We start from the raw sequence: 25693 nt of genomic DNA, 5'->3' as shown, positions 1-25693 counted from the left end.
TTGTGTCACTGGATTAATGTCTCATTGACGTTTATCCTACGTCCTGTTTATATGTTTTGTGCAAAAATGAACACAAAATACGGAAGCTTTGGTTAATACCTAAAACTTGAATCAAAACATAAAGTAATATCTGGTGCTATCAAGGAATAAGTATATCCTGTTTCGTATGCAAAACCTATTGCATTTTATTGAATTAGAAAAATACGGTCTAATGCTTTTAAGAATGAATTGCAAAAATCATCTGTGATTAAAAATTTACATTCGGCTTGTGAAAGCAGGCAGACATTTTCAATGTATTTTTGCTTTTTTAAATTAACCTTCCGATTACAGGGCTTGAGACGATTAGTCATGAACTTCTAGATTATTGCGTTACACAAAATTTAATCATTCACCACTTAAACCGAAGAGTTTAGACACTGACCATGTGAAATCATTTAGCAGTATGAGGGGGGAAACTGTTTAAACTGCAGTCCGGTTTCAAGGGTCTCAAGGAATAAGCAGAGCAGATTGGTGGAATATTCATAAATGTTTGTTGAATGTGGACATAAATGAACTCAACCAGTTGTTTTGTCTTTTAATGCAATGCAAAATTTATTTATTAAAAAATCAATATTTTTTAAAGATTTGTGATAGACTGTTTTTTCGTTTTTTGGTTGTTTTTATTTTTTAAGTTTTTTTTTTAGGGGGAGTGTTTCGGGGGAATAGTCACATATTTATATGTTATATTCATTTACAAATGTGTAGATAAACACTTCTATTGCGTAATTTAACATGTACGACATACTAACATGTTTGGCAAATACTTCCAGCGTATCCTCCTGGGAAGGAGCAGGTTCAACCGGAACAGGTACCAACACCACAGTTTATATTGTAACATGGATCATCTGTTTATGAAGACTCTTCGTCCCCTAGGGTATCATCAGCTTAGTAGCTAGAACTTCGGTACTGGCATGATAATACGGATATTGGTTTGATTGAATTTAACTGTTATTTAATTTTAGAAATCATTTTGAATTAAGAAATATATCTCGCTCATGCAAAGCTCTGATTCCTTGTTCGGTTTTGACTAAACTTTTAGTCCTTTTGGTTGACCAATTCTTCAACATTTGTATTAGATTTCGGACTTTTAAATATTTTGGCCTCGAACATTACTAAAGAGACATTAACTGTCAAAATGAGCATGTGATGCAGTGACATTTGTACCGTTTATATTATTACTTCCATTGGGCCGATATCTCTGCTGGTGAACTGTTATTGCCCGAGGTTATCATCAGCCAAATAGCCATTGACTTCGCTACCGGCATGATAATACGGATATTGTTTTGATAAAATTTTACTGTTATTAAATTTTAGAAATTATTTGAAATTAAGAAATATTTCTTGCTCATGCAAAGCTCTGATTCCCCGTTTTGACTATACTTTTAGTCCTTTTGGTTGATCAGTTCTTCAACGTTTGTACTAGGTTTTGGATTTTCAAACATGTTGGCCTCAAGCATCACTGAAGAGACATTTATTGTAAAAAAGCGCATCTAATGCAGTTATATAAGCACCGTTTATATTATTTACTACCATTGGGTCGATACCTCTGCTGGTGAACCGAGGGTATTATCAGCCACGTAGCCAAAACTTTGGTACTTGCGTGATAATACGGATACTGTTTTGATTAAGTTTTGCTATTATTACATTTTTGAAATCATTTAAAATTAGAACATATATATCTCTCTCGGGCAAAGGTCTTATTTATTGTCCGTTTTTTGCAAAACTTTAGGTCCTTTTAGTTGATCAGTTCTTCAACGTTTGTATTAAGTTTTGGATTTTTAAATATTTTGGCCTCGAGCATCACTAAAGAGACATTAATTGTCGAAATGCGCATCTGGTGCAGTAAAATTGGTAACGTTTATATTATTATATATTTGATTATATTGACTGTGTGTTATAGCATGTAAAGGCCGAGGGACATCACCATAAAACATTGGATTATCAAATGAATGTTGAAATTTATTGAATAAATATGACCTATACGACCTAGAGTGTTGACTGCGGTATTTGAAATGTGTTCATTTGAACTTTTCACATTCTACAGTAAACAACCAAACATTTTTTTCAATGCATTTACAAGCCTTCAGGGATAGGATCTAGATCTGTATTCATGTATGTTAAGTAGGACAAATTCGTCACTCTGATCATCTCAAGGGGTTTTCTGAGTATTTGCGAGTATAACTAAAAGTTTGCAGTGCTCATCTTTTATCTTAAAATTTTCACATTTAGTTTGCAGAAAAGAAAAGGAGAAAGAAAAATAGTCATAGTTGTCATTTTTTTGTTGGCTTCACTTAAATTTCTAAACAAAAATACTTTTATTGCTTAGTTGAACATTTATGACACACTAACAAGTTTAGCAGTTACTTCCAGCGCATCCTCCTGGACAGGAGCAGATTCCACCGGAACAGGTACCAACACCACAGTTTATATTGTAACATGGATCATCTGTATAAAATACATCATTATCACAGTAATCATAGTCGTTTTTAATGTGCTTAACTTTGTGGGATCAATTAATCGTAAGTTTGCTAACAGCAATTCGAAAATTGAATGAGTCAGCAAAGGTTTTTATAGAAATGGAATTTATTTGCAAAACTTCATGTTTAAATGAAGACTTGTATATGTTTCATAATATTGCCTTAGTGTAAAAACATTTGTTGGCCGAGGGACATTGGATTTCTCAAATCAATATAGAAATTTACAAACATAAGCATGACCTAAACGATCTAAAGGGTTGACCGGGGTATTTAATATATAGTCATTTGGACATCTCCCATCATACAATAAACACCATTTCCGTTTGCCTGTGCCGGATATATAAATACGCAGCCTCGCGCGATCCACAAGTACCTTTGAAGATATCAAAATCCGATTTGCCATGATGTCTGCACATTAACATGTTAAGGCAAATTGAAAACTCAATAACGAGTCCGTGTTTTGCCTATTACCAGGCACATTTTTGAAAACAAACGAAAAAAAATATAGATTTGGAGTATCCAAAACACTTTTCTGGATTACTTTTTGTCCGTAACATTCAAAACCTAAACATTGAAAGCCTGAATTGTTTCAATATTAAAGAGGTATTGAACCAAAAGGGACGTTAGGTGGTATAGGAGTCTTTGCCATCTTGGATAGTAAAATAGCATAACACAATAGGTTTAGATTTTCAATCAAGTCAGCATATTAGAATGCAAGAATGCAATTTACTAATAAAAATTGTCATTAAAAAGAAAAGATTTTCACATACTTTTAAGATAGAATATTTTTGCTTGATTTATAAATTTGTTGATCAAAGCGTATTTAGGGAAGTTAAGAAATTGTTTAATTTACAAAGGAATCTACATGATTATTTCCTATGATATATTATAGCAGCAAAAACAGTTCCATTTCTTCTTTTTGGGGTTTTTTAAAAGCATTTATTAGAGCTTTTTCTTCATATATTATTTTAAAAATTCTATCCTTTAGTTTAAATTCTGTTCACGTGATGATGCCATTCCTTTGTGCAATCCATACAAAATGTCGGTGGCCTATCATTTGTATTAAACATATCACAATATATACTACAGTTTGTCAAATGTATTGGACATTTTTTATCCTTTAACGTTTTTACTCGAATACTCAGTTCAACTTTTGATAAAGAGAGTTGGTTCCATAATAAAAATCAATCAATCGTGTCATAAACTACATTTTGTATACTTCTACTCCAAATCTATTTTCAAATGTGTAAAAAGAAAACTGGTCAAATCGTGCAAATAAGATTAAACTTTCATTTTGTTCCAGCGGTGCCAGTTGTAACAAATGTATACAAATATCGATACTTACAAGTTTTGCAACTGCTACCAGAGTTTAACCACCTTTACAAGAACATTTTCCACTTGAGCAGCTACCAACACCACAGCTTACACCGTAACCAGGGCAACTTGGATCATCTTTGCAATGAATTAAACTTTGCAACTCAATGTGTATAGATATTAATATTGTAGATATTAATATTGTATACACGTAAGTGTTTCTTGTTTCTTGTTTTTTATATAGATAAGACCATTGGTTTTCCTGTTTGAATTGTTTTATACTAGTCTTTTTGAGGTCCTTTATAGCTTTCTGTTCGGTGTGAGCCAAGGCTCTGTGTTGAAGGCCGTACTTTGACCTATAATTGTTTACTTTTTACACATTGTGACTTGGACATGTTAGATAAATAGTTGTCTAATTGGCACTCATACCACATCTTATTTATAAGCAATGTAATATTTCCACAGAACGTAATGGAAAGTCAGCTTGCAATATTCTATAATATTATTTCTCACTTAATTTGGTAAAAATATATGAATTTCGCAATGTTTAGATTCTAATAACGTATTTGTTGATATAAATTTAAGGAGAAGAAGTTTCCATTTTGAAAATTGTTACTATACATGTATCTTAACAATAACTGGTGGTGCTAAATTTTTGACATCGTTTTTTTAATGTTGGTTGTATGTACATGTAGTAGACATTTTATCCATAATACTTTAACTCACTCTACAAAATACTCCTAGTTATATTAATTCATAATTTTAATAAGATTTGTAAAATGCATATACAGACATTCAGGGTTAATATCTAGATCTGTATGAATGTATGTTTAGTATGCAAAGATCTCCAACACATAAAGAATTTTTTAGAATATTTTTCTATTATAACTTTAATTAAAAATTTGCAACGCTCGTTTAACTCTATAGCTTAAAAGTGTTTCACTATGGTTTTCACAGCTAACTCCATAATATCCACTAGGACACGAGCAAATTCCATAAGATCAAGAACCAACACCACAAAAAACTGTATAACAAAGATAAGCTGAATATAAAGAACAAAATTCACATTTAAAATGTTTAAACTCGTCAGTTCTGTTGAATTTACGTTACAAAACTTGTAGGAAAGGGTAATACGCTTGACACTGATACTTATTCTGCTTTGCCATGGATGATTTTAATAGGAGACGTACATTTCAAAACAATAAAAAACATCAAAAGACATGTAGAGGACTAAAACAGCATTGAGAAGAGTATATACCACGTGACAAGTTCTAACATATCTTAGACGGTTTTTCAAGATTCTTATTACAAAACAAATCTTTGGGTGAATTGATCGTATGTTACTCTAAACTGTTTAACTTGTACGAATAGTGTTTTCGTATTTATTTTGATGAGCAACAGAACTAAAGTTTTGTGCAAAAGACAACAAATAACCTTTTTTTTTTCGATTATTTGATGCCATGACCTCTGAATATACGTAATCTTTGAATATAAGATACTTGTTGATTGGATCTATAAATCATATTTAAAACAAATTCCTGTAAACTTTTATTTTATGAATGGTAATAAGTAAAGATAGTAATTATGTACATCTTCATTAAAAGGCCCCTGACATACTGCACTTGCCAGAAATCTGTGATGTCGGCAGCCAGTGACACACACAATCACGTTTAAATACCAGTGATTAGTTTCACAAAAAATGATAGATACGACTAAAGCTGATTGTAAGTATACTGAGTTGTCCATGACTTTCGATCAATTTTAGTCGTAAGTTTTTTTGTGAAACTGATTACTGGTGTTTACATAAACGTTGTTATTAATTCTTTCTATATGCATGTACGCCATTGTAAGGCCTTTACTAATAATTACTGTAACAGGTACGAAGTAATTAAGCGAAGTTGTCTAAATAAAAAGAGCATAACTAAAAATGACCTCAGAAAAAGACTTTTCCGATATTTCAGCACTGTTCCTACGCTTTTGTCATGCTAGTCAAATAAGTAACGAAGCATTATTGCATTAATGCTCAAACAGATTTAATATGAAGCAAAGGGGCATAAGTTTCATAGTGTTACATTAGAAGTCTTCGTGACGAATAGGATACAAAAAAGGCCACTGATTTGGGTTTCATGACGTCAGGAGACACAGATTTGAGAAAAGGACACAGATCTGATGCCGGAAATAGATTTGTCGTAATATTAATTTAATGTGAAATGCAATACAAATCATAAAATATATTTTGTACCGAAGTGTTAAACGTATGCTCTATGTAAGAAAGTAAATAAATTTTATTTAGAATCGGTACATATGTACAATTTACACCTTATTTTCGACTGATGAGTTTGAATTCTTTGTAGTACATTTGTAACATATAATATAGGACTTAACTCTAATCAACTCGGCCGTGGTTAAGCGATTTTAATTGTGTTGTTCAATGTATTGTTGTTTTTATAATTTTATTCCATTTTACAATTACATGAAATATGTTCATTTTGAAATTGATAATTGTTCAATGTTTGGACTTTTTTTTTTTTAGAAATTACTTATTTACTTACTCACATTGAAATAGAGAGAGAATATGGGTTAGTAGCACCTTTAAAATTTCATATATAAGCACATTAATAACGATTTAGAACAATACGATAAGGCTACTTAGAATTTCATAATTCATAACAAGCAGAATGCATAAGTATAAGCAAGTTACAAGACATGTAGCTACATTAGTAATCATGCGTCGAAAAGCAGGTACAGGCAATATTAAATATGTACTGGTATGACACCTCATGCTTTATACTTTGACACGAACCTTAAAAAAATGGAAAAGAGCGGCAGAATAATCATACGGATCTGTGATACGGATGTGGTTGTTTTGTGTGTTCACTACTACAAACAGATGACACATACAAGTGAGTTGTGGGTGCAGATGAGTAACATATGGCATTAGCAGTGTGAAGGACTAGCAAATATTTTCACCTATTCACCAAGTATGTGCCTACCTTTCCCCAACTATTTGTAAACTACTGCTTGCTGTACATGCTCTTACTAGATGCGACATAACTTCTTCTCTGTTTGGGGTAGGTGATAAATCTACGATGATAACAGTGGTTTACAGAGCTTCGAAAGTCCGGACAATGATGAAGTCCTTGTATGTGCAAGAAAGATAGTTGCGAAGCTTTGTGATCAGAAAAAAACTACTTAAATCATTCCATCATGGTATGAATAAAATGCTCGTTACGTATGAAGTAAAATAACAAAAATACCGAACTCCAAGGAAAATTCAAATTGGAAAGTCCCTTATCAAATGTCAAATCAAAAGCTCATACACATCAAACGAATGGAAAACAACTGTCATATTCCTGACTTATTGTTGTTGACGAATGTTGCATGAATTTCAGTACAGGCATTTCCTGATGTCGAAAACGGTGGATTAAACCTGGTATGCCACCAGTTACAATAACAAAATAGCAAAGGTAAGCTCAACTGTTGTGTAAAACTGGGAGGTAAAATTGTAAAACCGTCGCAGTAAAATAAGACCCATGCAATTTATAATTGATATTAACTTCAAAGAACATTTATATCATGTATTATGACGTTGCCTTTTGGACACTCTCGCCATGATCAAAACGTGTACCTAAGATAAGGTTCCATTTTGCATTCAGTTTTACGTCCATGTCGTACGGTAACCGATAATTGCTAACATCTACATCATTTGATCTCTGGCGGATAGTTGGTCTAAAAGTCAATCATACCGCATCTCCTTATTTTGTATTACACATGTATATCCAAATCTGAAATTTAGTATAGTAGACTTAGAGGCCATATTACGGCCGTATTGAATCTACTCCTTCAATTAGAAATAGTAACAATACGTAGTCTTATACATAGATAGTATATATATTTATCAATATAATGTATAAATACATTCTTTATTAAAGGGTTGTGAACAAATACATGCAATATGAAAAAAAAACATAAAAACGTCTTAACTACTCCAGTCATTTCCTAGTTCCAGTCTTACATTGTTCAGAAATCTAAAAGAAATTAATTTTTTTTTATTAAATATCTTAGTTCAGTGATTTCTGCTCAAACTCAAAATGTTTCATTTGTTCTGTTGGTAAGATAATATCATTTTCATCAATCATTATCAAAAAAAGTTGTTTTTCTTTTCTTTCGATTGCATACAATTCTATTTCTTTTGTTTAAAATTGGATTTTATTTACTAAATCAACGGACTTAGCTATCTATTAAACTAGGTTAAACACACCATTTTCTTCGGAAAATTCCTGTAACAGGTCAGGAATATGACATTTGTTTTTTATCTTTCTGTTTGGTTATATAGTCTATGGTTTTATGGACTTCTTGAATTTGAATTCATCGTGGAGTTCGGTAATGTTTTTTTTATACTTTATGGATTTATATATTAAGGAATTAGAGGTAACAGTAGTCTATCGATAATCAGATCTAAAAACTCCATTTATAAAATACAAATCAAAGCAAAACCTATAACTGAGAGAATTGCATGACTCCAAAGGGAACGAGAAGGGGAAAAAGTTGTAAGGAATCTAAATCACATTCTTAATCTGTTCAGCCCTATATCTTTATTTGCATAAGTTGCTATAATTACTCTGATAACCATTACTGGACATTCGTCTCTTTATTGCTTATTCACGTGACATGAATGTACAGGTATATTGCAATTAATAAATAATTGTAAATATGAGCACTCATTTTGAAGACTATGATATATATATATATTATATTTATAACATATTAGATGTCTAGAAAAAAAATGAAGCATGAGACCCAGGGACACAATCGAAAATAACACTTTTGACACACATACTAAGTGTTCTTAAGAGACAGTAAACTCGTAGTAACAAAAATGCATTACTGTACATTGTATGGATTGTTTAATGAATCTGGTCATATTAAAGAGGCGAGGCGGAAGAATAAAGAGATATTAAAACTCATTAGTCATCAACAAATTAACAATGTAATCGCAAAAACAGAAAAATAATCAAAATACAAATAACAGTTAACAAAACACGATATAGAAAACTAAAAACTGAGAACACGAGCCGCACCGAAAACCGGGGACGATCTCAGCTGCTCAGGCAGAATAAGCAGAGATCTTGCTCCACATGCTGCACTCGTCGTGCTGCTCATGTAAGTACAAACCCGATGATGTACGTCACATTCTGGGTTGTGCTTAACAAAATGGCAATTCAAATTTATTCTGACCGCAAAAACCTGATTAAACATTCCGTTTAATATGCTGATTTATGTCAAACAAGGGCTGTTGGTGGTACGTTCAACTAAAAACACATGTAGTGTGCTTCCTTATCAAGACATACACATCTGATAACGATGCATCCCTTTATTCATCTGTCATGGTACATTGACTTTAAACACAAATTCATAGTTTATTCAAGGCAAACGGAGAGTACTGTAACGTTCATATTAGTTATAATTTTAAAATTATTAATAGATGAGGTAAGGATGGGTTTAGAGAATAATATTAAAAAAAGAACAAATACAGAAAAACGATCCAAAAAAATGGAATAAATTATAATGGGTTGAAAAAATATATACAGATTAACTCTGGTAAATAAAAAATTAAGTAGTACAATATACTGATCACATAATATGAACGATGTTTAGAATAAAGAAATCATCTAATTGCTGAACAATGTAATAGTTTGAAGTCGTTTTCATTAAATTCATTAAAATTGTACAGAATAAGCGTTACTTTTGATGATACAGAAAAAATGCTCTACAAATTGAAAAGAATACAGAAATTAAGGATGACCTCCCATCAATACCCTCATACATACATAACATCTGCCAAACAGATTTGTAAAAGTTCCTACATCATGATGTATCGTGTGTTTTTTTAAAGGAGTCAGTTCTGAATTTTAAATATAGACATGTGGGAGATCAGTTGAAGTTGTATGCATAATAATACAGTCAAATGTACAGTATATGAACAATACCAATGACAATTATTCATTTGTAGACATTAAAACTTTTTCCTATTGTAAATTCAGTCAGTAGTTAAGCAATGTGTGTATGACTTATGATCACATGTTAACTCTTAGATTAGTTTGAATGGCAGTAAATCTAGTTTGAAACAATGTAAATTGTTCTTGTCAATGTCTCATGCATCTGATGCAGTTCAGTTTTTGACAGAAGTAAATGAAGGAAAATATGGTTTGCTTGATTCTTTTTTATTTAACGTCTATATATGCTAGAGGCAAATATGATATGCATAGTAAAGATTAAAACAAATTTATTAATCCTAAAGGTAGCTTAGAATTCTGCAAAAATGGTCAAACGTGATGGAAAAAGTTAGAATGCCAATAAAAAGAGAAGGAATGTTGTAAAAACCAGAAATTTTGCAAGGGTTCTTTAACATGAAGAAACATGGCACCCTTTATACACGAAGCCGAAGCAATGGATCTAATTAGCCAATTCCGAACAAACGTGACTGTGTGTTCATCCATACCCCACGCAAGTTTAATCAGAAGCTGGCCCCTCTTTGTTGTGTTTTATATAATGTTGTTTGTCTTTTGGTCCTTTTCTATTTTTAACCATGGCGTTGTCAGTTTATGTTAGAGTTGAATGTCCCTTTGGATCTTTTGCCTCGTCTTTAATGTTCTCTTTACGGTCGTATTGGTGACATCTCGGTGTGTATATTTCTATCATCAAGTGAAGGCAAAGTATTCTTAATTGTTAATCTAAATTTGTGTCTCTGGTTTTGTCTTTGTTCTTTCAATATTTACTAACGCCCTGATTACCATCATTCTTTACCATATTTGCAGGAATAGGTTTAATGTAATAGCAGCAAGGTAAACATAAAACTTCCTAATAAGAATATATCATCAAGAAACCAACAAAATGTAATTAGTATTAACCATTGTTAAATACTACACATAAGAGGTAGGCGAAAGATACCAGAGGTACAATTAAACTCATAAGTCGAAAACAAACTGCCAACGCTATGACTCAAAAGAAAAAGGACCAACAAAAAAAAAACAATACACAAAACACAACAAAGAAAACCAAACACTTAGCAACATGAACCCCGCTTAAAACTGGGGGTGATCTCAAGTGCTCCGGAAAGGTAAACAGATCCTGTTCCACATGTGGCACCCGTCTTGTTGCTCATGTTACTTCAAGCACAAACAATATTAAGAATGTGCTTGTTAATAAGGTAAAAAGTGAAATAACAAAAATACCGAACTCCAATAAAAATTCAAAACGTAAAGTCCCTTAACAAATGGCCAAATACAATCTCAAACATATGAAACGAACGGAAAATAACTGTCGTATACCTGACTTGGTACAAGCATTTCCTTATGTAGAAAATGCATAGTTCTATAGAGTAGTGATACAGTGAATACAAAACTTTGACCACTCGGCCACCTAAAATATAGATCCAAGTTTCCTACCGATTTTATGGTAAAAGACAAATTTCATTTGTTTATTCAAAGATGTCATTAGATCAAGTATAACAAATTGAATACTATTTTTTTCAACAGTCACTCTATGCATCATTTCCAACAGAACATTTTACAAAAGCCATGATCATAATTTTTTCATACAAATTCTTAATGCAGACGTATTACAATAAGAATCGTCAAGTCTACTGTCAGATGTTCCACAATAACCTGCAGCTGTATCTTCAAAATATAAACACACATTTGACTGATACGTCAGATCGGGATTCCCACTACAAAATCTATTACTGCTTATTACATCCCCGTTTGACCAATAACCTTGGTTTCCGCTCAACGTTCCATCAACAGCAACTCGATCATCTGGATGAAAACACAAAATGAACTCGGCCTGTTATTATGTTTAACTTCAAATTTTATAAATGAGTTATAGTTATATTTTCCGGATCATTTTACGTGCAAATAACTTGTTATAGTCAATGTCACTTTCAACTTTTATTAAGTTTAATAACAAATTCACTGTATCTTGTTTGTCGATAAAGTTTTCCTACCAGATGAGAACTTTTAAATTAATAACAATAGACCTAAATCACTGGCGAAATTTTATTCTTTTTTCTTGTTTACCTAAAATAAATTCCGTGATTTTAATATGATCCATAATATGTATGTACACATTGTTTTTTCACCAAAACTTGTCGCTTGTTCTCGTTTGAATTGTTTTACACTTGTCTTGTTGGAGCCTTTTATATGCTGACTATGTAGTGTGGGTTTTGTTCATTGTTGAAGGCCGTATGGTGACCGATAGTTGTTAACTTCTATATCGTTTTGGTCTCTGGTGGAGAGTTGTCTCATTGGCAATTATAAAACATCTTCTTATTTGTATATGAAGATTAGGAAATATATGACATCTTTAACGTTTGATTTTCATTCTATAATATTCAGGGGATAGAAGGTCAGAGTAAGCAAAAATGACGTCTTGATTGTAGTCAACCAGATTTTCCTTTAACTTTTCATAATCACAATCAAACTCAACCTTACTGCAAGACAAATTAACTGAAGATTCGTGAGTTGCTTAAGTTTAGGAATATTAACGGGTATGAACAATGTGTGAAAAATTGAACATTATATTTCTGATTGTTCGACAAGACTTGGCTAAGACTTGTATTGTATCAAAGTCTTTATTAATTTTGCATCGGTTAATATCATTGTTAGGGAAAATTAGAATATAAATGCAACCTATTAACGTTAATTTTGTTTTGTATTTTGTTTTGTAAAGAAGAGGATTCTCAGACGGGTATTTGTTTTTGAAGGGAAAACAATGGTAAATAAGCTTCTGTCTGTCCGGTTTTTAAATCTTAATTATTTCTGTGTCCTTTTTTTCAGGTCTGCGATGATAGTGAATACTTTGGACTTACTTGTTTTTTGATCCATGTAGATCCTGAAGTCATTGAATAACGTGTCTGAATTTAAAAGAGGCAAATCTGCACCATCAGCCTGACATGCCGATTTAAGATTAGTCCAGCTTCTGTAATCGCCGTCATAGAATTTAACACACGTATTACTACTTGAAAGCCAGTCATAACCAAATGGACACGCTAAAATGAATAAACAAAAGCCAATTAACGAGAGCTGTAATATACTTAAGTTTAAAGCTTTAAAAGGTAAGTTCTTGCTCAGTTGTCTCAACTGCTGCTACTTTATTTTTTTTTTTGGGGAAGGAGGAAGGGCTAAAGAGATTTTTGTAAATAAATTGTTTGATTCATGAAAAATAAATCTCAGACGTTAAGTAAAAAATAGTTCTTTTCTTTTTGAAAACTAGCAAAAATTCATTTGATTGCCAAAAAAGTGTTTGTTCCTCTTCTTTCATGTCATTTTCGATTATTTTTTGGTTGATTGTTTGTAATTCTAAAGATAAAAATATATTTTGTCTCAAGATGAACCCCAGCACGACCACAACCCTCCTCCAGATGAATCATTGATGTCATAGAACATAGATAATATATATTTTCAAGGAGGAACATTCTTTGTAGGGATAATTTAGTTATCATTGATTTGTTCATTTATTTTTGTTCGTGAATGTCTTTATTCAGGGGTATATTTATTTGTTCATCCTTTAAATATTTATGTGAAATCTTAAATGACATACGTTTTGAAAACTGCAATATTGAAAATGAAAACAAAAAAGTATGACATTGATTTCCTCATCGAACTACCTGATGTCAATCAATTTTTAACGCGATTTTGACGTTGTATTTTCCTACAGATTTAATTTATTCTTGATTTATTAATTTAGCAAAAGTGATTTAGACTCAATCTAATTGTAAAGAGAAGCCTTATCACACCGGAGAGTAGAACATAATATTCCGTCAATTGCCTTTATACATTGTATTCACAATTCTTATAGATTTATAACAATATATGTATCAACGTAAAAATGTATCAGGGAAGATATTATAATAATGCTTACAATTTTGGCAATTACTGCCAGAATATCCACCAGGGCAAGAACAGGTTCCACCAGAACAAGTGCCAACTCCGCAGTTCACATTGTAACAAGGATCATCTGCAATAAAAAAAAAGAAAGAAAAAGCTCAACTATTACATATAATAGCCAGAAAAGATAAAAATGCCATAATGTCACAGTGTTTCTTTCATCAATGGAAACAGTACACACACCAAATCAAATCAAATTATGGTAGATTAATTGTAAACCATCACTTTGGATTGTACAAAAGCAGAAAACTATCGGTCTAGTTCTTTGCTCAAATCTGCAAATGTTCAGACAGATTGGCAATAATTGTGTAAGACTGTTCGTTGCAATAAAGAAAAATATTTATTGCAATATTTAGACTGTTTTAACAATTATTAATTATGTGTGTTTGTTCGATTGAAATTTTGGTCCTAGCCATAAATATATAATGGGAGATCACTCTGATCAATCTTTTACGCTGGAATGAAAGTGAATTTTCATTTTTTTACTTGTAGTTCGGTGACACCATTTTTTCTATTTATTTTCTTAAAGCATATTATAAAACTTATCTTCTCATATTTTATTTCAATATTCTATCTCATAGATTTCTTTTTATTCAAAAAAAAGGTTGTTTCTTTTTCACGAGTAATCTATGCAAGTTTGGCACGTTTGAACGAATTGTAGTCTGAAAAATAGTTAGATGACCCATACTTTGTATCTTATGTTCTAAAAAAGCATGGCAAAATCTCCGGTTTGACAAATTGTAAGAACATTTTATCTGAGGAAATATAAAGTGTTGATTCATCTTAAACATGTTAAATAGGTTTTAATTTAAGTCGGCAAGTTGAATAACAACACAACATATGCCCTTCAGAGAGCTTCTGAAACAACATATATAATACATCAATTGCATAAGATCTATTTCAATGTGAATTCAACATATACCGTGAAGGCAAAATGTACATTGCATGTAGGACATTGATGGTAAATCTTATAAACGACTTTTTTCTTTTCGAGAGTGTACAAAACTAAGTTTTTTGAAGAAAAAACGTTAGCTTTGTCCTATGTAAGAAGAAATGGGTGCCCGTGTCAGTCAAATGATCAAAAACGCAACCAGAGAAAGATTATTTGCAATTGTTTAACATGTGTAAACACCTATTTTCACAAAATAACATTAAATCATGTTTCAGCTAACAAATACATAAGCTTCAACTTTCGCCCCAATTTTCAACTGAAATAATTTAACTGTATAAGCGTTGGTTTTGGTCGTCTGTATTATTGTTGTTGTTTTTTATTGTTTTGGTATATAGTCATTTTTCATATATATATATATATATATATTGTTATTTTGCATAGTTCAATAACATAAAATACCAAATTTGACCATGTTAATTATAAGATTCATAACAAATTAGACTTTGATAGTCGCTGGAATTGGTAGCTTGCTTGAGTCTGGTTTAGATATAGCCTAATCGATATCACACCGGTCATACCAATCTGAAATCCGTCGAAGGTTTCGAATTCTGAAGAGCAATTACACAAGACCATAACACGGTGGGCAAGAAAAATCTGGATCCGATTTACACGGAGCATTATCCTCTGTGGGAATTGGATCCAGATTGTACTTACGATTTGCTCTAAACAAAGTGTAATTGTTACTCGGGCTTCGGATTTCTCAGCGGAATTTTGAGCCGGATACCTGGTGTGTTTTTATCAGCATGATTTTTAAATTTTTATATAATAAAACCAGGCAGTTAGCCTGATAATTATTCTCATCTTAATTAGCTAATGCGAGTTGATACCGCGGATTGTTCATTTCTCACGATTTGTTAAACCATTTCTCTTATGTTAAACACATAAAAAAGTATCTCTTTCCTTATGAATAGCAATGAGAATAGTGTGAAAGGAACCAAGACAAGAGCAAACGTTAGACGATTTCAAGTCAAGCTTTTTATAGGCTTTAGAATGGAATCAAATTTGACAAAATGAATATGTTCAGGTGAAAAATTTTATTTGTCTTATATATTATTGAAATATCACAAATCGTCGTTTTCATTGATGAAATCTGATCTTTGAAAATCATTAAATAGATAAGTCACAATTGCGTAATACATTGCAGGATAGGTCGAACAATTAACGCATTTTTCGTATCTGTTATTTATATCACTCTTCGTTCTTTGTGTTAAGAGAAATATTTTTTTTTCCTGCGGAAAAACAATGTAAGTGCATGATAATCTCTTATTGGTAAACAAATACTAAAAATACATGTTGAGTTCTACAGGTTGAGTATAACTTCTTTTTCGATTGTGATATTAATTAACTAAATGTGTCCAGAGACAATTTTGATTCATTTCTAGATCTTGGTCCGATGAATAAATAATTACACGTTCTTATCACCACCCCTGGACTTGTTTGTAGTATTGGAATCTCTTATACTAATTTGTCGGACCCCTTTCAGACAAGTTCATAATATAGATATATTTATATAATTTCTTCCTGTATAGTTTTATGTATATGGTCAAAGGTTGATTTCTTGTCTTGTTGTTTTTTTTTTTGTTTTTTTTTTTTGCTTAACCCTTATTGATGTAGTTTTTTGAAAAATAAAAGAATTTATTACTGTTTTGTAAGTTATTGTTGTGCTTGTAAGTTGTTTTCGTTACATTTAGATTATGTTTGTGTCAAAAAGTAAATCGCTTTTTCGGTATCATATGGTATTACACTTTACATTGATCTATTCACAACTTTTGACTAAAGACGTTATCGAGCTTAACACGTTCCAAAGCTAACTGTCTTTTGTTGCAGACGACTGGTAGACATACAGATGTCTTCGTGTTTGTGTAATTGAGTTAATGTGTCATTGGCGTTTACCCTACGTCCCGTTTATACGTTTTGCGTTTCAGGCATTTAACTTATTTCTAGATCTTACTTTGCTGAACAGTTTTGTCATTTACACTTTCTCTCTTTCTATAATAATATTAAAGATAATACATAACCCAAAACTGTAAAATTTCCGAAAAATTAACTATTTCTGGACAGTAATCAAACAATAAGTTGTCCTTTTGGTCTGAAGATTACTTGACAGGTAGATCTAAACCTGTTTAACACTTTCACCTATGTCAGTTTTGGTCTTACTGCTTTAGTTTTTGAGATGAAAGCCAAAAACTTAATTTTACCCCTATGTTCTATTTTTAGAAACTGCCGCCATTTATTTTTTTGAATGGATCAAATCCCTGAATACAATCTATAAACTAGTTACCCTAAGGAACATTCAATTCAAATTTTTAAGTATTTGGCCAAGTAGTTTAAGAGGCGAAGATTTTTTAAAAAGTAATTAGCCTTTCACAAAAAAATGTAAAAAAAAAAAAACGTTTTAAGGGCAATAACTCCTTAAGAGGTCAATTGACTATTTTGATCATGTTGAATTAGTTGTAGATCTTACTTAGCTGAACATTTATTGCCATTTATATTTTCTCTCTATATATTATAATATTAAAGAAAATAACCAAAACCAGTAAAATTTAATACATTTTTTTTTTTTTCAACCTAAAAATTTCATAACAGATAGATCATGAGCCATTTATCACTTTAACGCCCTTCCACTTTTGCTCTAACTGCTGTAGTTTTTGAGATATAAGCCAAAAAACTGCTTTTTTCCTCTATGTTCTATTTTTAACCATGGCGGGCATGTTTGTTGATGAATCAAATCTTTAGATATAATTTACAAACTAGATACCCTAAAAAAACATTCAGTTAAAGTGTGGAAGTATTTGGCCCAGTAGTTTTAGAGAAGAAGATTTTTGAAAAAGTAATAGATTTGCACAAAAAAAATTGTAAGAAATAAACATTCAAGGACAATAACTCCTAAAGGAGTCAATTGACTATTTTCATCATTTAACTTATTTGTAGATCCTACTTAGCTGAACATTTTTGACATTTACACTTTCTCTCTATCTATTATAATATTAAAGATGATAACCAAAAACAGTAACATTTCATGAAAATAAACTATTTTGGACAGTAACCCTACAATAGGTTGTCCAATTGGTCTGAAAGTTTCAAAGCAGATAAATTTTGACTTATTAATCACTTTAACTACATGTCACTTGTGTTCTTACTGCTATGGTTTTTGAGATAAAAGCCAAACACTGCATTTGACCTCTATGTTCTATTTTTAGCCATGGCGGCCATGTTTAGAACATTCAGTTAAAGTTAAAAAGTCTTAGGCCCGGTAGTTTCAGAGGAGAAGATTTTTAAATGTTAGCAAACATGATGAACAAATTGTGTAAAATTGTCTTTGAAGGGCAATAACTCCTTAAGGGATTAAATGATAATTTTGGTCATATTAACTTTTTTGTAGATCTTACTTTGCTGAACATTTTTGCTGTTACAGTTTATCTTTATCTTCAATAATATTCAAGATAATAACCAAAAACTGTAAAATTTCCTTTTAATTACCAATTTAGTGGCAGCAACCCTACAATGGGAATGGAAAATTTAAGGGCTGATGACCTTGACTTGTTGAACATTTTAGATCATGTCACATTTGCTCTAAATGCTTTAGTTTTTGAGATATAAGCCAAAAACTGCATTTGACCCCTATTTTTTATTTTTAGCCATGTCGGCCATGTTTGTTGATGGATCAAAACTTCGGATACAAATAGATACCCTAAGGAACATTCAATTAAAGTTTGAAGGTATTTGGCCCAGTAGTTTCAGAGAAGAAGATTCTTGAAATAGTTTACGACGACGACCGACGCCAAGTGATGGCATAAGCTCATATGGGGCTCTTTTGGTCTAGTGAGCTAAAAAAGGAAGCTTTGGTTAATACTTAAAACTTGAATCAAAACATTGAGTACTATTTGATGCTCTCAATAGCATATCCTATTTCGTATGCAAAAACTTTTGCGTCTTATTTAATAAGACACATGAGGTCGTATGCTTATAAGAATGAATTTCAAAAATCATCTGTGATTAAACAATATTTACAAACGGCTTGTGAAAACATGGCCCGCATTTTAAATGTATTTTTGCTTTTTGAAAATAACCTTTCGAATACAGGGCTTTAGACGATTAGCCATTGACTACTAGGTTATTGCGTAACACCACATTTAATCATTCTCCACTTAGACTAAAGAGTTAAGACACTGACCATAGGAAATCAGTTTGTAGTATTAGGGAAAACAACTGTTTAAAGTGCAGTCTGTTTCAAGTGTTTCAAGGAACAAGCAGCGCAGATTGGTGGAACATTCATAAATGTTTGTTGAATGTGGGGCATAAATAAAAACTCAATCAGTTGTTTTGTCTTTTCAAGCAATGCAAATTTTATTTTTAAAAAAATATCAATATCTTTTAAAAATATGTGATAGATTATTTTATCGAAAAATGTGCAGTTCTTTTGTTGTTGTTTTTTATGTTTTTTTTTATAGGGAGAGTATTTCGGGGGAGTATTGATTTCGGTTGATGTCTTAAATTCACACAACCTTTTATTTATATTCATGTACAGATGTGTCAAAAAACACTTCGTTTGCGTGATTGAACATTGGCGACATACTTACATGTTTGGCAAATACTTCCAGTGTATCCTCCTGGACAGGAGCAGGTTCCACCGGAACAGGTACCAACACCACAGTTTATATTGTAACATGGATCATCTGTATAAAATACATCATTGATAAAGTTTTTTGGCTACGCTTTATGTCCTTTTGGTTGATTAGCTCTTCAATGTTTGTACTAGGTTTTGTATTTTCAAATATTTTGGCCTCGAACACCACCAAAGAAATATTAATTGTCGAAATGGACATCTGGTGTAGTACAATTGGTACCGTTTATATTATTATATGTTTCCTTATATTGACTGAGTGTAATATCATGTGTTGGCTAAGTGACATCAATATAAACATGATAAAACATTCGATTTATCAAATGAATATTCAAATCTATTGAATAAGCATGACCTATATGACCGAAAGGATGACTGTGGTTTTTGAAATGTTTTCATTCGGATCTTTCCCATCCTACAGTAAAGAAAACAACCATTCATTTTGGCTATGTCAGATATATATATATATATGCCGCCATCCGCGATCAAAAAGAGATCAAAAAGAAGATATTAAATCCGACGTGCCCTACTGTCTTCACTTTGAGGAAACTTTGCAACAACTACATGACGAGTCCAAATTTTGTCTATTGCATGGTAAAATTTCAGAAAACAAAGAAAAATATTATAACCAAAACAATTTTGTGGCTAACTTTTCATAAGTAACACTAAAAACCGAAATTTTAAGGAAATGTATACAAGAATCGATACTTACAAGTTTGGCAACTACTACCAGAGTAACCACCTGGACAGGAACATGTTCCACCGGAGCAGGTACCAACACCACAGCTCACTCCGTAACATGGATCATCTGTGCAATAAATTTGACTTTGCGACACAGTGTGTATGAATAATATTATTGTACAGCATGTAGCTATGTAATATTCCCACAAAGCGTAATGATAAAAAAGCATGCAATATTCTATAATATAGAGCTTTATCAAAAACACAAATATTAATAAACAGTTTTCAAACTGTGCTGCACAATAAAAGGGTTAATGCATGCATATTTGTGAATGCTGACTATCGTAGAATATATACTGCACTTGCAAGCTCATGCAATATAAAAAATATTTTCAATAATCATGCACTAACCCTACAATATAGTGCACCTACTTTTATTAGGTAAAAATATCAGAATAATACATTTGTTTACATTATAATAACATAACCTTGATATCAAAAAAGGAGAAGACTCCAATTTCAATTTGAAACGTATATACAAGACATTTATTTTGATATTAACCAGACTATCGATGCTAAATTGTTGACATTCTAATTCACATTCAAAACATTAAGTTCTTAATACTTTAACTCACTCAACAATTTACCCCTATTAATATTAATTTATGATTTTTATTAAGACTTTTCAAAATGCATTTACAAGCCTTCAGGGTTAGGATCTAGATCTGTATCCATTTATGTTTAATATGACAAATTCGTGACTCTGAGCATATCAAGGGGTTTTCAGAATATTGGCGAGTACATGTATAACTAAAGTTTTGCAGTGTTCATCTTTTATCTTAAATTTTTTCACATTTAGTTTGCAGAAAGGAAAAGGAGAAAAAATAGGCACAGTTATCGTATTTTTTACATTTATGACTAGCTTACAAGTTTGGCAGTTACTTCCAGAGTATCCTCCTGGGCAGGAACAGGTTCCACTGGAACAGGTACCAACCCCACAGTTTATATTGTAACATGGATCATCTGTATAAAATACATCATTATCACATATACTATATTTGTTTTAATGTGCTTAACATTGTGGGAACAAATAATCGTAAGTTTGCTTCCAGCAATTCGAAACTTGAAGGCGTCAGCAAAGGTTTTTATAGAAATGGAATTTATTTGCAAAACGTCATGTTTAAATGAAGACTTGTATATGTTTGATAATATTGCCTGAGTGTAAATATATTTGTTGGCCGAGGGACATTGGATTTCTCTAATAAATATAGAAATTTATAGAATAAGCATGACCTATACCACCTACAGGGTTGACCGGGGTATTAAATATATAGTCATTTCGACTTCTCCCATCATATAGTAAACACCCATTCCGTTTGGCTGTGTCGGATATATAAAAAAGTTGCCACGCGTGATCCAGAAGTACATGTGTAGATATAAAATCCTATTTGCCATGATGTGTGCACATTAAGCCAGATTTAAAACTGAGTGACAAGTGCGTTTTTTTTTCCTATTGCAAGGCAATTTTCAAAAAACAAAAGAAAAATTATAAATTTAGAGTATACAAACACATTTCTTAATTATTTTCAATCCGTAACGCTCAAAACCTAAACAATGAAACCGCAAAACGTTTCAATATTTTAAAAGATATTGAACCAAAAAAGAATTTAATGTGGTATAGGGGTCTTTGCCATCTTGGATAGTAAAATAGCATAACGCAATACGTCTAGATTTTCAATCAAGTCAGCATATTCGAATGCAGGAATGCAATTTACTAATAAAAATCCTCATTAAAAAAAAACAGATTTTCACATATTTTAAGATAAAATATTTTTGCTTGTTTTATAAATTTGTTGATCAAAGCGTATTTAGTGGGGGTTAAGAAATTGTTTAATTTACAAAGGAATCTACAGGATTATTTCCTTTGATATATTATAGCAGGAAAAACAGTCCGATGATTCCATTTCTCTTTTTTGGATTTTTAAAAGCATTTATTAGATTTTGTTTTCTCCTATATTATTCAAAAATTCTATCCTTTAGTTTAAATTCTATTCACGTGATGATGCCTTTCCTCTGTGTAATCCATGTGAAATGTCGGTGGCCTATCATTTTTATTAAACATATCACAATATATACTACAGTTTATCAAATGTATTGGAAATTTTTTATCCTTTTACGTTTTTACTCGAATAACCAGGTCAACTTTTGCGAAGAGAGTTGGAACCTTATTTGTTTTCTATTTTGCTAATTTCTTAATTTATAACTGGAAATTAATAAAAAAAAAATATAGCTTGTAACTCATGTCAGTGCAAAACACTGACTTCTAGGCCTGAGATACCGTCGGGACTAACAATTCCCGAGCGGGAGTACAGACCCAGTGCTATAAAAATGAGATAACACTTAATTGATTTGTTTCGATTAAACATTGATACTCTTTTCAGTGGTAGTCTAACTTGAATGCCCTTCACACCTGTCGACGCCATTACAAAACCCACCTAATGAATCTATTACTAGTATCAATTTGTTTTCGTCCTGAAAAACATGAAATATTCGCAATTTGGCGTTACAAAACAACAATCAATCAATCGTGTCATAAACTACAATTTTTATATTTCTACTCCAAATCTATTTTTAAATATTTGAAAAAAGGGTCAAATCGTGCAAATAAGATTAAACTTCTATTTTACTCCAGCGGTTCCAGTTGTAACAAATGTATACAAATATCGATACTTACAAGTTTGGCAACTACTACCAGAGTAACCACCTGGACAGGAACATATTCCACTTGAGCAGGTACCAACACCACAGCTTACACCATAACATGGATCATCTGTGCAATAAATTAGACTTTGCAACTCAATGTGTATAGATATTAATATTGTATACATGTAAGTGTTTCTCGTTTCTCGTTTTTTATATAGATTAGACCGTTGGTTTTCCTGTTTGAATTGTTTTACACTAGTCTTTTTGAGGCCCTTTATCATGTTTACAGCTTGTTGTTCGGTGTGAGTCAAGGCTCCGTGTTGAAGGTCGTACTTTGACCTTTAATTGTTTACTTTTTACACATTGTGACTTGGACATGTTGGATGGATAGTTGTCTCATTTGCATTCATACCTCATCTTATTTATAAGCAATGTAACATTTCCACAGAACGCACTGGAAAGTCAGCGTGCAATATTCTATAATATTACTTCTCACTTAATTTGGTAAAAATATCAGAATTTCGCAGTGTTTACATTCTAATAACGTATTTGTAGATAAGTAAAGTAAGGAGAAGTAGTTTCCACTTTGAAAATTATTACTATACATGTATCTTAACAATAACCGGTGGTGCTAAATTTTTGACATCATTTTTTTAATGTGGGTTGTATGTACATATAGTAGACATTTTATCCATAATACTTTAACTCACTCTACAAAATACTCCTAGTTATATTAATTCAAAATTTTAATAAAATTTGTAAAATGCATATACAGGCATTCAGGGTTAGAATCTAGATCTGTATGAATGTATGTTTAGTATACAAAGTTTTTCAATCTCCCACTTATAAAGGTTTTTTTTTAAATATTTTTCGATTATAACTATAATTAAAAGCTTGCAACGCTCGTTTCACTCTATAGCTTAACAAGTGTTTCACTGTAGTCAGGTATACGTTTGACGTACAATGTATCCTGTATCATGTCATAAAACCCGTATCATAAATGTGTACAATAAGAGATAACACACAATAACATACGTACAGTTTTCACAGCTAACTCCATAATATCCACTAGGACACGAGCAGATTCCATTAGAGCAAGTACCAACACCACAAAAAACTGCATAACAAGGATTAGCTGAATATAAAAAAAAATGAACAATTAAAATGAGCAACATAACTAAAGTTTTGTGCAAAAGATAACAAATAACCTTTTTTCTCGATTACTGGATGCCATCACCTCTGAACATCCTTAATCGTTTGAATATAAGAAACTTGTTGATGGGATCTATAAATCATATTTATACCAAATTCCTATAAACTTTTATTTTATGAATGGTAATGAGTAAAGATGGTAATTATGTACATCCTCATTAAAAGACCCCTACAATGTACTGCAATTGCCTAAAATCTGTGATGTCGACATCCAGTGACACACACGATCACGTTTAAATACCAGTAATCAGTTTCAAAAAAAATGATACGACTAAAGTTGATCGTAAGTATACTGAATTGTTCATAACTTTCGATCAATTTTAGTCGTAAGTTTTTTTGTGAACCAAACTGATTACTGGTGTCTACATGAACGCTGTTATGAATCCTTTTCTATATACATGTACGGCATTCCATGGCCTATAGTGACAATTATTGTAAGAGGTACCAAGTAATTAAGTGATGTTGTCCAAATAAAAAGAGCATAACTTAAAATGACTTCAGAAAACTACTTTTGCGAAATTTCAACACTGTTCCTTCGGTTTTTTCATGCTAGTGAAATAAGTAACGAAGCATTATTGCATTAATGCTCAAACAGATTTAAAATGAAACAAAGGGGCATAGATTTAAGTTTCATATTGTTACATTAAAAGTCTTCCTGACAAATAGGATACAGAAAAAAAGGCCACTGATTTGGGTTTCATGACGTCAGAAGGCACATATTTGAGAAAAGGACACGGATCTGATGCCGGTAATAGATTTGTCGTATTATTAATTTAATGTAAAATGCAATACAAATCATAAAATATATTTTATACCGAAGTGTTAAACGTATGCTCTATGTAAGAAAGTAAATAAATTTTATTTAGAATCGGTACACATGTACAATTTAAACCTTATTTTCGACTGCTGAGTTTGAATTCTTTGATACATTTGTAACATATAATATAGGACTTAACTGTAACCAACTCGGCCGTGGTAAAGTTATTTTAATTGTGCTGTTCAATGTATTGTTGTTTTTATAATTTTGTTCCATTTTATAATCACATGTAATATGTTTATTTTGTAAATGATAATAGTTCAATGTTTGGACTTTATATCAAAAGAAATTACTTACTTACTTACTTACATTGAAATAGATAGAGAATATGGATTAGTGGCACCTTTAAATTTTCATATATAAGCACATTAATAACGATTTAGAACAATACGATAAGTCTACCTAAAATTTCATAATTCAAAACAAGCAGAAAACAAAAATATAGGCAAGTGACAAGACATCAACTGTCAAGATGAAGAACAGGAACAAAAGCCCTGTTCATTGACAATTTTCTATGTTTTCTATGTATTGTGTTCGATTTTGTCCCATGTACATTTACTCCATATCCTTTCATTTTCTATGTAGCTACATTAATAAGCATGCGTCGAAAAGCAGATACAGGCAATATTATATTAAATATTGTAGAAAGCAGGCATATAATTCAGCCATGAGACAGCAGAGTTTGATAGTTGCGTGCTCTAATTAAACAAGGCTATATTTCTGACCAAATGAAGCAGCATATTCCAAATTCGTGCTGTCTCTGTGAAGCTATTCAAGTATCAAAATCTAGTTAAATCAGACTGTACAAAATCATTTTATCCATTTTGTCATTTAAATAATGACAATGTGAACCCTCTGAAATATGTTATTCTACACTTTAATATATTTAATATACATGTAGTTGAATATATTAAGTTGCCTGTGATT

The 25693-nt window shown here is 31.6% G+C and overlaps 1 protein-coding gene across 1 annotated transcript; it reads right to left on the bottom strand.

Moving 5' to 3' along the window:
- Positions 1–11375: 11375 nt before the first annotated feature.
- Positions 11376–23827, bottom strand: LOC127705771 (delta and Notch-like epidermal growth factor-related receptor). Its single transcript, XM_052210127.1, has 8 exons — positions 23773–23827; positions 22769–22864; positions 20962–21057; positions 20066–20161; positions 19310–19405; positions 13752–13847; positions 12700–12879; positions 11376–11647 (listed from the first exon to the last, which is right to left on the bottom strand). The coding sequence occupies exons 1-8, from the start codon at positions 23825–23827 to the stop codon at positions 11415–11417; spliced, it is 948 nt and encodes a 315-aa protein (XP_052066087.1). The 3' UTR covers positions 11376–11414.
- Between the last annotated feature and the right edge of the window lie 1866 nt (positions 23828–25693).

This window comes from Mytilus californianus, unplaced genomic scaffold (assembly GCF_021869535.1).
Source record: "Mytilus californianus isolate M0D057914Y unplaced genomic scaffold, xbMytCali1.0.p SCAF_6, whole genome shotgun sequence".
Taxonomy (NCBI): domain Eukaryota; kingdom Metazoa; phylum Mollusca; class Bivalvia; order Mytilida; family Mytilidae; genus Mytilus; species Mytilus californianus.
The sequence above is the reverse complement of the archived record's forward strand: the minus strand, read 5'-3'. Positions and strand labels throughout refer to the sequence as shown.

What these genes read in the sequence shown, in the direction of transcription:
- LOC127705771 (XM_052210127.1), bottom strand. Translation starts at nt 23,827, where the DNA reads ATGGAATCTGCTCGTGTCCTAGTGGATATTATGGAGTTAGCTGTGAAA. An exon ending in TGGTAGTAGTTGCCAAACTT is followed by an intron (nt 19,406 to 20,065) that starts GTAAGTATCGAT and finishes TATTTTATACAG; the next exon opens with ATGATCCATGTTACAATATA. An exon ending in TGGAAGTATTTGCCAAACAT is followed by an intron (nt 13,848 to 19,309) that starts GTAAGTATGTCG and finishes TTTTTATTGCAG; the next exon opens with ATGATCCTTGTTACAATGTG.